General features: G+C 63.4%; 2 protein-coding genes across 2 annotated transcripts in view; one reads left to right on the top strand and one right to left on the bottom strand.

The window, feature by feature from the left end:
* Positions 1-2,607, top strand: part of POLN (polymerase (DNA directed) nu) — a 296,309-nt gene extending 293,702 nt beyond the window's left edge. Inside the window, exon 25 of the mRNA XM_006893654.1 lies at positions 2,258-2,607. Coding sequence (XP_006893716.1) covers positions 2,258-2,607 — 350 coding nt within the window. The remainder of the gene's footprint in view (positions 1-2,257) is intronic.
* Positions 2,608-6,552: 3,945 nt separating this feature from the next.
* Positions 6,553-12,460, bottom strand: part of NAT8L (N-acetyltransferase 8-like (GCN5-related, putative)) — a 9,410-nt gene continuing 3,502 nt past the window's right edge. Inside the window, exons 4-6 of the mRNA XM_006893653.1 lie at positions 12,345-12,456; positions 11,113-11,277; positions 6,553-7,005 (exon numbers count right to left, since the gene is read on the bottom strand). Coding sequence (XP_006893715.1) covers positions 6,638-7,005; positions 11,113-11,277; positions 12,345-12,456 — 645 coding nt within the window. The 3' untranslated portion in view covers positions 6,553-6,637. The remainder of the gene's footprint in view (positions 7,006-11,112; positions 11,278-12,344; positions 12,457-12,460) is intronic.

Here is a 12,460-nt window from a genome sequence, read left to right as displayed (position 1 = left end):
GAAGGTCAGGTCTGCCTGCTTTATGACAGCACCTCCAGGAACTAAGATCATCAGGAGCCACTGCTGGCCGCTTCTTGTCACTGCAGTGCTGAGAAGGCCCTGTGTGCATAGGCGTGTGTGGGCATGTGTGCGTGCATCGCGGGTGTGCCTGCCGTGTGCGCATGGACGTGAATGTATGAGCATGGGGGGTGCACAGCTGTGCACCTGTGCGCCTGTGACCACAGTTATGTCCACAGGTCTTAATGTATGTGTTTGGGCGTGTGCCTGAGTGTGAGTATAGCCAGCCACGTGCATGCAGGTGTGTACTTGTGTGTGCAAAAGCCTGCATGCATAGGTGTGTATGTGCATAGGTGTGTGCGTGCCTGAGTGTGTTCAGTACACAGATGTGTGCAGATATGCAGTCATGTGTGTACGTGCCCCCATTTGGGTTATGCACGCATGTACAGGATGGCTGTGTTTGAGCATAAATATGTATGCATGTGTGTACCTAGGTGTGTATGTGCATGAGGAGGTGCTGCACATGCACACATCTGAGTTGTGCGTGTTACGTGTGTGTGGGTGTGTGCGCATGCACCTAGGTGTGTAAGTGCACGGGTGGTGTTGGCACACGTGTGCGTATCTGGGGTGTGTGTGTGTGTGTGTGTGTGTGTGTGTGTCCCAGGGACACGGAGCAGCTATTGAGTAGCCCTGGGGACAAGGCCGGTGGGGACTCAGCTAGGGCAGCCAGGCAGGTGTCCACCCACCGAGGAGGTGGGAGCTGGGAGTCCAGGGCCTGTCAGGGAGGATGAGTGGATGTCACAGGGACGGACTGGGCGGGGTGCTGAGAACAGACACCCCCGGGACCCTTCCTGTGAGGAACCTTGCCGGCTGGGATATGGAGGATTCCCTGTCCCTCTGGCAGCAGAACCCTGGCAGCCCTCGACAGTATTCATTCCGATCCGTTTCCTGCCCCGGCTCCTGGACCCACACTTCCCATCCTAGAACCGCCCAGACCCACCTCCTGTCCCTGGTCCACTAAGCACAGAGCTGAAGAGGCCGAGGCCCAAAGGCCTAGTGCTCCCGCCCAAGGGTCAGTGCTGGGGGCCGCCAGCCTTCGTCCACTGCAGGGCAGGGACAGAGCTTGCTTGTGTCCAAGGCGGTTTGCTGGAGGAGTCCCAGTGAGGTTTCAGGCCACTGGTGGGGAGAACAGAGGGGCCCCCAGAGGCAGAGTTCATCCTCCCTCCCCTCCCAAGCCGTGGTCACCCCACTCTGTCAAGAGCGAGTAGAGCCCGCAGGTCCGTCTCAGATGCCCACCTCAACACACTCCCTCCTGCAACAGAGACCTCTCCAGGCACGTGAGAAGAGAGGCCAGGGGCCCAGGGGCCCCTGGGGTGCAGAGGAAGCAGGGCAGAGGGCACCACAAGGGTGCAGGCTGGGAGCCAGGGCACAGGCTGGGCACAAATCACCAGGCAGGGGGACCTGGGCAACCAGGACAGGGTCCAGGATCCCCCAGCCAGGGCACCAGTAAGCCAGGGGCCCGGAAGGGGCTCCTCCAGGCCAAGCTATTATGGCTGTACCAAGGCCCTAGTACAGAGTAGGGGACAGGGGCGGGCAGACACACCTTACCCCACACACCGCAAGGGGAAGAGGTCGCCAGGCAGAACCTCTGCCTACAGCTGTACTCACTCTTGGCCTCGAGCTCCTCTGAGGACAGCACCAAATGCCCAGATACCTTCCCAGACACCCTACCTTATCCTGGTATCATGGGGGACAGAGTCCAGCTTGGCTTGTAGGGTCCCATAACATCCCAACAGTTGGGATCACATAAGGGACAGAGCCCAGTCTGGCTCCTGGGGCCCCATGACGCCCCACCCATCCAGTACCGCAGAAGGGACAGGACCAGCCTGGCTCCTGGGGTCCCAGGTGGTATGCCCTGACACCCCACCCCACCATCACCACAAAGGGAACAGAGCCCAGCCTGGCTTATGGGCTCCACGTGACACCCCAACATCCCACCTGCCCAGTAATACCACAGAGTGGGACAGAACCTGGCCTGTTTCACGGCCCTCAAAAAGCACAAGGACCCAGATCCTTCAACTCCGGTTTTATTGAAAAACAGCAGCGTGGGGGCCATGCAGGCAGGGTCACACATCCAGGCCGGCTTCCCAGAACGCCAGGCCCCGGGGCTTTGTGGCACATCCTGGGCATGAAGACAGTCGCTACAGTGCTGGTCTCAGAGTTCACTTCAGGTGCAAACCAAAGGGGTGCCCACCCCTAGCCTTCTCTGGCTCCATCCTCACGGACCAGCTGAGGCCCGCCACCCCCACCCAGTCAAATGACCAGAACTGGCCGCAGCCCCCATTCAAAGATCTCAGCCCAACAGCCCTGTCTCCAAGGGATCCCCAAGATCCCAGAGACCCCGGGGCCTGTGCCTGCCAAGAGGACGTGAGGGCCCTGCTCTCAGTTCCTGGCCTCACCCCTCCTCCATGGCTTCAGCTGTGCGGCCAGCGCCCCTACCCCCCACCTAGAAGAGCCAGGACACTCACGCTTCCCACCTGGAGCCCCAAGCAAGGCTGGCGGGAGGTGTGGCAGAAGGGGACAGAGGCACGTCCTGGGGGCGACAAGTAGGGACGCAGGTCAGAGGCCTGAGCCAGCCAGCCTGTGCCTGGACCCCCCTGCCCTGCGACCAGGTCCCTTGGCACGACATCGCACACACACGTGCCAATGTACTCACGTACACGTGTGCAAGCATGTACACACATGCACGCATGTACATGTCCTTGTACACATGCACTGAACCACTTACACACACGTGTGAACGTGTACACTTGTGCGTCTGTGTGCAAAAATACATCTGCACACAAACATCTTTAAAATGGTTAGTTATTGCTGTTAAAGATAGCCAACACCCAGCAGTGTCCACGCAAGGGCTCATGCTCCAGGGCCGTCCCCTAAGGGCATCCCCAGTGCTGCTGGGAGCAGGCCACTTGGCACCCACACCCCCAGGGGCTCGGCCAGAGCGCAGCCAGTACCGACCATCTAACTCGGAGCCTGGGAGTGACAGCCAGCAGCACAGGAGAGTCCCAGGTGGACACACCGCCCCATCGCGGGCAGGGCACAGCTGCACCATGCACCAATGGGCACCACGGCACTGGCCCTGCCTCCCCCACCTGAGAGGCCCCAGTGAAACCAGCACAGTCAGCTCTGGTGGGAGCTCAGGTCACCTAGGACAGGAAGAGGCCACACTGACGGGCCACCTGGAGAGGGCAGGGGCATAGGGTCACCTGGAGCAGAGAGAGGTCAGCTAGGTTCAGGCAGGGGCCACAGAAGTAGGGACCACAGAAGAGGAGGGCAGGGGTCTCAGGGCTGGCAGGGACCTGAAGGGGCCAAGTGTGGTGGGCAGTGATGTCAAAACAGACAGGGACCCACAAGGGCTAGAGGGCCATCACCGTGCCCAGTAACAGAGCCCATAAGTCCCAGAGAATGTCCGAGTCCTGCAGGATGCCCAGGAGAGCTCAATTCAGGGGGGCCCCTACCTCTCTGAGCTAGGGCTGCCCTATCCCTCCTCCTACAAGAAAAGGGTTATCTGTCCCCAACCTGGGGTCCTCACCCAGGAAGGACAGGCCTGCTCAGCTCTGCAGCTGGCCGCCGGTCCACTGCCCAACGAGCCTCAGCCGGAGCCACTGCTCACGGCCGCTCTCCCAGGGAGGGGGGCTCCAGGCTCCCAGACCTCAGCTCCACTACCGCACCCAGGACGGGCGGGATCTCACGCCCCAGCCCAGAGCAATGCCAGTGACTCTAGAGTGGGAGGACAGTGGAAGATGAAGCCACAGTGGCCGCTGTCCCCAGGCTAGCCTCAGCCACATAAAGCTGCACAGCCTCTGACCACCCAGAGGGTTCAGCCACCCCAAGACCCTCACGTGGGAAGCAGGATGGTGTCCAATCCTGTGGCCAGGACCTCATGGCACCAAGTGTCAGCTGACCAGCGGCACTGGGGCCCCACAGCGACCTGGCCCTCCCTGTCAGGTCCCCACTGCCCACAGCCACAGGTCATTTGACAACCTGACTCCCCAACCAATCAGCTGCTTCCCTGAGTCCCAGAGCCTCCCCAGGCCTCTCCAAGCACCAAAGCTGGGTACTGACCACTAGGGAGTGTCCGAGAGGTGGCAGGGCAGGAGTGGAGCCCCAAAGGCAGGGAGCTTGGCGAGAAGGAGGCTCAGCCACCGCCTCACTGGCCAGGCCCGGGGAGGACACAGAGGTAGTACAGCGGACACAGGACTTCTCCACACCTCGCTCAGGTTTCAGCTCAAGGTAGGACCAACTGGACAGGGGACAGGTTAGCTTCCAGTGGGTCCAAGGGGCCATGGAGCAGGCTTGGTTAGGCTCCTGACCAAGGCACAGCGGGAACCCAGCCTGCTGAGCCCACTGACCTCTTGGAGCTAGGCAACAGAGTGCCACTGGACCAGAGCAGAGCCCCAGCTGGCCAGGAGCTCTGAGCACATAGACACCCATCACGTCCTGGGCAGCAGACAGACCAACAGTCCTAGCAGGCGCCCTGCCACCACCTGACCAGGCGGCAGCAGGAGGCCGGACAGAGCCCGCCCCCTGCAGTCCCACGGCTGGGGGCAGACGAGCAGAGCCCAGGGCGCCCAGCCCCAGCAGCAGGGTCCTGGGGTGCCCACTGTGACCTGCAGTGTTCAGTCCCAGCCCCAGGTTCTGCACACCTCAGTGGACTCTGGGGACCCCTCCCACGTGCCCCACCCCCAGCATCCCAGAAGCTTCAAAGGCACAGGATCAAAGGAAGCTGACAGCATTCCACCTGCCCTCTCAGGGCACAGTGTCCCCTGGACGAGAACGCCCCTCCAGCCCCTGCCTCACCGTCGCTCCCCCAAGCCAGTCCTCCCAACCAGCCAGCCCCCCAGCACACCAAAACCACCAAGGCCAGCCTGGGTAAAACCAAAACCCAACAGAAAGAGGAGAAAAGGCACAGACTGTTTAGTTTTCCATTTTGCTAAAACACTTTGCGTCTGTCTGTATAATCCAGATTAGCAAAATCTGAGAACTGCAAGAAAATAGGGTGCCGATTTCTGTACAGTCTACAAAACCCCCGTCCCGCGCGGGGACTGGGCACCACCGGGGGAAATGTACAGGGGAGGGGTCTGTACAGGGTTCTGCAAACATCCCGGGGGGCCCAGAACAAAGCCCCTTGGGAGACCGGCCAAGCTCGGCCACTCCACTCCCTTCAGAAGCCCTCCTGAAGAACAGAGAGGCCTCTCGGGCCTGTGCCAAGCCTGGGCGCTGGGGGCCAGCTTGTGGCCTGCCGTCTCTCGTCCTCCTGAGGCCCCACAGAAGGGGGCCTCAGTGGCCCTTGTGTCCCTTTGCCCAAGCACACAGCTGGACTCATCGGCGCTGCCAATGGTCACTTGCTTGTCCCCTCCCCACCCATCCCTAGACTGCACCAGGCCTCAGGGACCTGGGGAACACAGTCAGGGCCCGGGCCTAGCAGAGCAAGAGTCCCTCGTCCCCTAAGGCAGCCACATCCACGCTGCCCCCAGACCCCTGCACCCGGACAGGAGAGGGACGCCCCCACTGCTCAGAAACCAGATGCCTTTGGGGAAAGATGCTCACTCTGGGTCTCCCTCCAGGCCACCCAGCCAACAGGACTGGGCGGGAAGAGCGTGCGTGCCTCCTCCACTCAGAGGTGTGTGTGTCTTAAGGTTCAAGCTACCGTTTTGTCCCGAGTAATCATGCAGAGCTGCAATTCTGGCTAAATAATTATTAAAAAATGGACTGGATGCGGCCAGGAGAAGCTGGGTTAGGAAGGACACAGGCCAGCCTAGCGGCCGGGCAGCGGGAGCTCAGGACAGCGGGGGGTGGGGGGCACACGAGCAGTGCGAGGAGGGGTCCCCACAAGGGGCCAGATCTGGTGGTGCAGGGTTGCTATGGGAACCACACCTACACGCTGAGGCCAATCAGCCAGGCCCAGGCAGGGGAGGGGCGGAGCAAAGGAAAGGGGGGTTAAGTGAGAGATCAGCGCAAAGCCAACAAGGCCAGGGCAGGGCCGGCAGGGCAGGGGCAGCCTGGCAAGGGAGCAGGGCCCACCCTCCGCACTCCCGGCTCAGCCAGGCGCTCCTGGCCGGGTCTCGGGCTCCGGCGTGGGTTGAGCGGCTGGTGGGGCTGTAGCATGCAGGCGTGCGGTGGTCAGATCACATCCTGAGCAGGCACAGAGCAAAGCAGGCCCCCGGTCCAGCTGACCCTCGTGGTGGTGGACAAGCCCAGATGGCCTGGGCTGGGGGCGAGGAGCCTGCTCGACTGGAGGGACGGTGGCCAAGGTCCTGTGCTTAGTGGACAACGCCTGGGCCTGGCCCGGACGGCAGGGGCCTGAGAGGGCCTGGGTGGGCAGCACAACCCGTGGAGACCATGCTGGCCCTCATCAGGGTCTAGGGGGCCGGCCCAGTGGGCGGGAAAGGCGGGGGCCATGGCTGCAGACAAGCACCCCCACCAAGGCGTGTCCCGGCCGGGCAGCAGCCCTGCACCCAGAACCGGCCAGCGAACCGTGTGGCGTGGAGAAAGGAGCGTCTGAAGCGGGGCCAGGCGGGCGGCGGGCGGGTGGACGTGGGGAGGTGGGCGGCCGGGCAGCGGGCGGGGGCAGCGGCGGTCACTCTTCGCGCAGCTGCAGGCGGTAGCGGTGGTAGCGGACCTGGAAGAAGAGGCGCTCGGCCAGCGAGTGGGTCATGCCGGGCAGCACGTAGCGGTCACTCGCGCCCATGTGTCTGAAGCCCAGCGACTCGTAGAGCTTGTGGGCGGCCACCTTGACGGCCGTTGTGCCCAGCACCACCGCAGAGTAGTTGTGCAGCAGGGCGAACTCCAACACCTTGCGGCCCAGCGCCTTGGCGATGCCCTTGCCACGGAAGCGGGAGTCCACGGACATGCGCAGCAGCTCCACCGTGTTGTCCTCCTCGTGGCCCCGCGCGGCCACAATGCCCACCACGTTGCCGTCCAGCACGGCCACCCAGAAGCAGGAGCCTGCGGGGGACAGAGCGGTCAGAGGGCCTGCTCCCCAAGCCCAACACCTCCTCCACTGGACGGGGCGGGCCAGCGGCTCTTCCCTCTGGGGTCCCATGGACAGACGACCCTGGCCGATCCCCTGACCAGATCTGCCACTGTCCCCTGGAGCCCAAGAAGGGGCCCCGGACGCTGGCCAGGCAGCCGGGACCGGCAGTGAACGCGGATGGACATGGGCAGAGACGAAGCAAGGCAGCTCAGGTCCAAACCCGCCCCCACCCCGGCGCTGTCCAGCTCTTCCACCCAGGGCCATTTAGCCCTTCCTGTGGTGGCCCCACAGAGACGTGCCAAGAGCTTCTGGCTCTGACCTGCCTGGGCCACTCTGGACCTCAGTCTCCTTGTTACTGAAGCTAGGTGAACACACACAAACTGTGAAGCACACTCGGGGATGCCCCAGGTCCCAAGACTCCTCAAACCCCAAGGCCAGGCAGGAGGCCAGAGCCCAACCCCCAGGACCAAGAGCTGGGCAGGGCTCAGTGCCCCAGGTCCCAGCCACACCACCTGTACAACCAAAGGCGTCCAGGGCCGCCCAGAGACCCACACGCCCTCATCCATGCATGTCAAATAAGGGGGGAGCAGAGAGACGGGGTGCAGGGAGAACACTAGAAGTGAGTTTTGGAGTGGGGGTGCTGGGGTCAGGCCAAGCTGTCCTCAGGGTCTCAGAGCCCAGGTAGGCAAGGCCTTTGGGCTGTCAGCTGTCCCTTGCACAGGACTGGGGACCTGGCTGGAAGCCCCGTAATTTGTGTGAGGACAGAGAGGATGACCAAGTCTGTCCCCAGCACCCAAAAGGACCAGGGCAAGTTTGGAGCAAGACTCAGAAACCCAAATGCAGGGTCAGGACAGACAGTCCACAGGACAAAAGCCTCAGGACATACAGGACCCATGACCTCAGGATGGACAGTGTTGGGACAGTCAAACTCAGGGCACCAGCATCGGGACAGACGTCCTCAGGACACATGACCTAAGCATGGACAGTCTTGGACAGGAGGCATCAGGACAGACAAACCAGAGGATGGACACTTCCAGACAGACATCCTCAAGACAAACAGCCATAACGAGGCTCAGCTTCCTTCCCTCCCGCTGGGGCCCCAGTCAGGACACATGGAGCCCTCACAGCCCTCCCTCATTGACCCCGGCCTCACTGGGCAGTAAGCCCAGTGGTCAGGCCAGCCTCCCCACCCCTACTCGGTCCAATCACAGCCCTGCTGCTGGGCAAGGGTGCAGGGCCAGGAGAGGATCGAGGGGGGGTTAGGGAAGGAAGGCCAGGCCAGGGAGACGAGACGCAGCGAGGCCTCGGGGACAGCTGGTCACCTCTGGGAATAGTGACAGGAGGGCCATCAAAGTGACACCAGGACCACTCTGCCCAGCAGCCACATGTAACTGCAGTCCCCCTGCCCAACCCCAAGATGGATCCTGCAAAAGGACCCTGCATCCACGCCTTGCCCCCCACTCCGCCACCCCCTCGGCTTCCCCCTCAGCAGCCCCTCTGGCCAACCCCTTGGTCCCCTCATCTGTCCACATCTGCTCTCCACTTATCCACAACCCTTCTGTACCCTCACCTGTCCCCCCGTCTGTGCCCCACTTGTCCATAACCCTTCTGTACCCCCATCTGTCCCCCCACCTGCTCCCCACTTGTCCACAATCCTCTGTACCCCATCTGTTCTGGGGTGTTGCCTCCCTGTTGAGGCTCTGTCACAACTCTAGGGGCCTCCACAACCTCGTCCGATGAACCCACCCCTCAGTTCCAGGATTTGTTTTCACCACCACACCCCAAGACCTGACCCCTAGTGCCACCCTCGGCCCCATGCAGCAGAGAACAGGCCACAGTGACCACACCACGTCCCATGGTGCGTCCACCTCGGTTCCAGCTCGAGGGATGTGGAGGGCTCTCTGCTGCCCACCTCTCCACCCAAGTCTCCACCTTTGAGGCAGACCCAGGAACCCCACATCTGTCCCCTCCTAGGAGCCTGTTCAGCGTCCCAAACCCTCACATGTGACCTTGGGGAGTTACCATGCCTTCCACAGTCCTCTGTCTCCTGTTTCAATAACCAGTCTCCAGGAATCCAGCAGATTCCTGCTTCACTACCACTTCCTGAAAACGAGTCAGCCATCCTGGGAGATGGCTACTCCAACCCCTATCCGCCCATCATCCGGGGAGATGGAGTTCCCAGAGCTAGGGAAAGCCCCCACGCCAGCCCGGGATCACCCCCACATCCATCCACCACCCATCCATCCGTCCGTCCATCCGTCCATCCATCCGGGAAGACAGTATTTACAGAGCTAGGGCAGGGCCCCCACACCAGCCTGGGATCACCCCCACATCCATCCGTCCGTCCATCCGTCCATCCATCCGGGAAGACAGTATTTACAGAGCTAGGACAGGGCCCCCACGCCAGCCTGGGATCACCCCCACATCCATCCATCCATCCAGGAAGACAGTATTTACAGAGCTAGGACAGGGCCCCCACGCCAGCCTGGGATCACCCCCACATCCATCCATCCATCCAAGGAGACGGCGTCCACAGAACTAGGGCAGGGCTCCCAGTCCAGCCCGGGATCACCCCCACTTACATCGATCTGAGAAGAAGGTGTCTACAGAGCTAGGGCAGAGCCTCCACTCCAGAACGGGAAGACACCCCCATCCATCCATCCATCCAAGGAGACAGCGTCCACAGAACTAGGGCGGGGCGCTCACACCAGCCCAGGATCACCCCCCATCCATTGATCTGGGAAGACAGTGTCTACAGAGCTACGGCAGGGCCCCCACACCAGCCTGGGATCCCCCATCCATCCATCCCGGGAGACGGTGGCCAACAAGCTAGGGCAAACCGTCCACAGAGCTAGCCCACGGCCGCCATGCTCCTCCACACCCCCAACCCATCCATCCACAGAGATGGCATCCACAGAACTAGGCACATCCCACACACCTCCTGTACCACCAACCCATCCATCTGGAGACAGAGCAAGGGCAGAGCCCCCATGTCCCCCTGCACTCCTGCTGTATCCTCTACTCCTGTGGCCTGGGCACAGCAGTGGGTGGACCCTATGGCCCCATGCACCCTTCTCCTGCTTCCCAAGGTGATAGTAAGATTCCCTGTCTGTGTCTGAGGAAGCGTCAGGGAGAAAGGGAATGCCCCAGGCCAGTGGTGGCCAAGGCAGAAGGACAGCTGGGTCAGCTAAGACCGGCCAGCAGTGCCCCTTCTGACTCACCCTGTGTCCTCACTCCTGCAGCTGGGGGACCCTCACACCCAGAGACTATCACTGACCCCCCCACACACACCCGTGGCTGAGGAGCTACGGGGTCCTGGCTTGGAGCCACCCAGGTGCCAGCCACTCCTGGACATGTGAACACAGGAGGAGGTCCCAAGACCAGGGCAGAGGCTGAGGCTGAAGCCCAAGCTGCTGTCCCCAAGTCCCAGGTCTCCTGCTCCCAGCCCGTGTCCCCTGCACCCAGTCTGTGTCCCCTGCTCCCAGGTCCCCTGCTCCTAGGTCCCCTGCTCCCAGGTCCCCTGCTCCCAGCCCTGTGTCCCCTGCTCCCAGGTCCCCTGCTCCCAGCCCAGGTCCCCTGCTCCCAGTTCCCCTGATCCAAGCCCATGTCTCCTACCCTCAAACCAAATTTCCTACCGTCCTCCACCCAGGGTTCCTCCATCCCCCTCCATGTCACCTGGCCCTCACCCAAGTCCCCTGCCGTCCTTCACCCCTGGTGCTCCACACCAGCCCAAAACTCAAGTGAAGTCCACCCTGCTTGCCCAGCCCAGCAGCCAGACCCCTGCTGGTCCCTCGGCAAGAGGCAGTAAATGGACCAAAGCAAGACTTGCGCAGGCCACACGGTACCTCCCCAGCAAGAGGACAGCAGAGGGACAGAACTGTCGCAGCACCAAGAACCCCATCTTCCTGGCCGAGAAGCCGGCCCACCACCAGCCAGCCCTGGCCGAAGTCCTGAGTCACCCAGGCAGCCTGGTGCCCCCTTCCGCCTGAGGCCACAATGGGGGGCTCTGGGTCCCCGAGGAGGCTGGAACTCCCGGGTGCGTTGAGGGGCAGGGGGAGGCTGGCCGCGGCCTCACTCACCAGGCGGCTTCATGTAGTACTGCTCTATATCGGCCATGTCCGTGTGCAGCGCGCACTCGAGGTAGGCCAGGATCACCTTCCGGCTGTAGTAGTAGCGCAGGCCCAGCAGCCCGGCCGGTACCAGGCAGGTCAGCAGCAGGGACCGGGTCACCGCGAAGCAGACGGCTGCAGGCAGAGGGGTGGGTGAGCGGCCCTGCCCTGGTCAGGGCACCCTCTCGGCCTGGGGACAGCAGGAGGAAGGAGCTCCGGCTGCCCTGGGGGTCAGTGGCTCGTGTCCCTGCCTTCCAAACCTCCTGCCACGGCAAAGGAGCCTTCCTAAACAGGACAGACCCCAGGACTCCCCGAACTCGGCCTCTGAGCAGGTGCTCTCACTAGCAGCCCAGACAGCCGGGCCCCTGGGGGTCTGTGCCCACCGCCCCTGTGGCCTGGCCCCTGATTAAGGGCCCAGACCATTCTTCAACCCTGCAGGTCACCTGGCCCCCAGGCCCACGTCCTTCCCAGCGCCAGCCGTGGCCATCACCCAGGCACCCGTGAGCGCCGCGGGCGGCCAGGGGCGCGGGGACCCTGGGCCACACTTAGGCTGCAGACAGGGCGGCGGGCGGCGCCTGGGTGAGAGGCGCTTCTGCTGCGTGACCTTGGGAGAGTCGCAACGCCCCCACTCGAGCTCATCTGGAAAATGGGAGACCAACCCTAGCCGGGAGTCAAGGCGAGACGGGCCCCCCCCCCAGTGCCAAGAGCCCACCTTCGCTGTCCCCGCTCTGCCGCCCCTGCGCGCACCCTCCCCTGGCACCCCGGAGCTGGCTGGCTGCCCCTCATAAATTAGCACTTGGAACTGCCGAGGCAGCCTCCCCCGCCCGCCGATTATATATAGCTCCCCGCACCCGGCGCGCAGCCTGCCGCGGGCCCTACCTGCCCTGTCACCCCACCCCCGCTCGGGGGGCCCGGGAGGGGGCCGGCGGAGAGGGGCGGGAACCCCTGCCGCGCAACCCCCTCAGCGCCCAGCGCCGGTTCCCACGCCCCAAGCCGCGGGCAGGAGCGGCCAGGCGGCCCCGCGGCGGCCGGACAGCCGAGACGCGGGCGTGGGTCCGCCTTCGCGGCGCGACAGTGGGGCACCGGGCTCCGGACGGGGGTCTGGCCAGGGGAGGGGGAGGGGTGTCCCCGCACGAGCGTCCCCGGAGGGCCCCGCAGGAGGGGACTGCGGCAGGACGAGGCCGCCGCGCCGCCCCACTGACCGGCTAGCAGGGCGTAGAGCAGCTGCGTGCGCGGGTGCTGCCGCAGGCCGCGGAACGCCGTGTTGGGGATGCGCTCCATGATGCCGTCGTAGAAGATGCGGCGCGCCGCCTCCTGC

Source organism: Elephantulus edwardii, unplaced genomic scaffold, assembly GCF_000299155.1.
Source record: "Elephantulus edwardii isolate Elephantulus edwardi_28Jun2011 unplaced genomic scaffold, EleEdw1.0 scaffold00129, whole genome shotgun sequence".
In the NCBI taxonomy this organism is placed as follows: Eukaryota; Metazoa; Chordata; class Mammalia; order Macroscelidea; family Macroscelididae; genus Elephantulus; species Elephantulus edwardii.
Note: the sequence above shows the minus strand (reverse complement) of the source record. Positions and strands in the feature narration are given on the sequence as shown.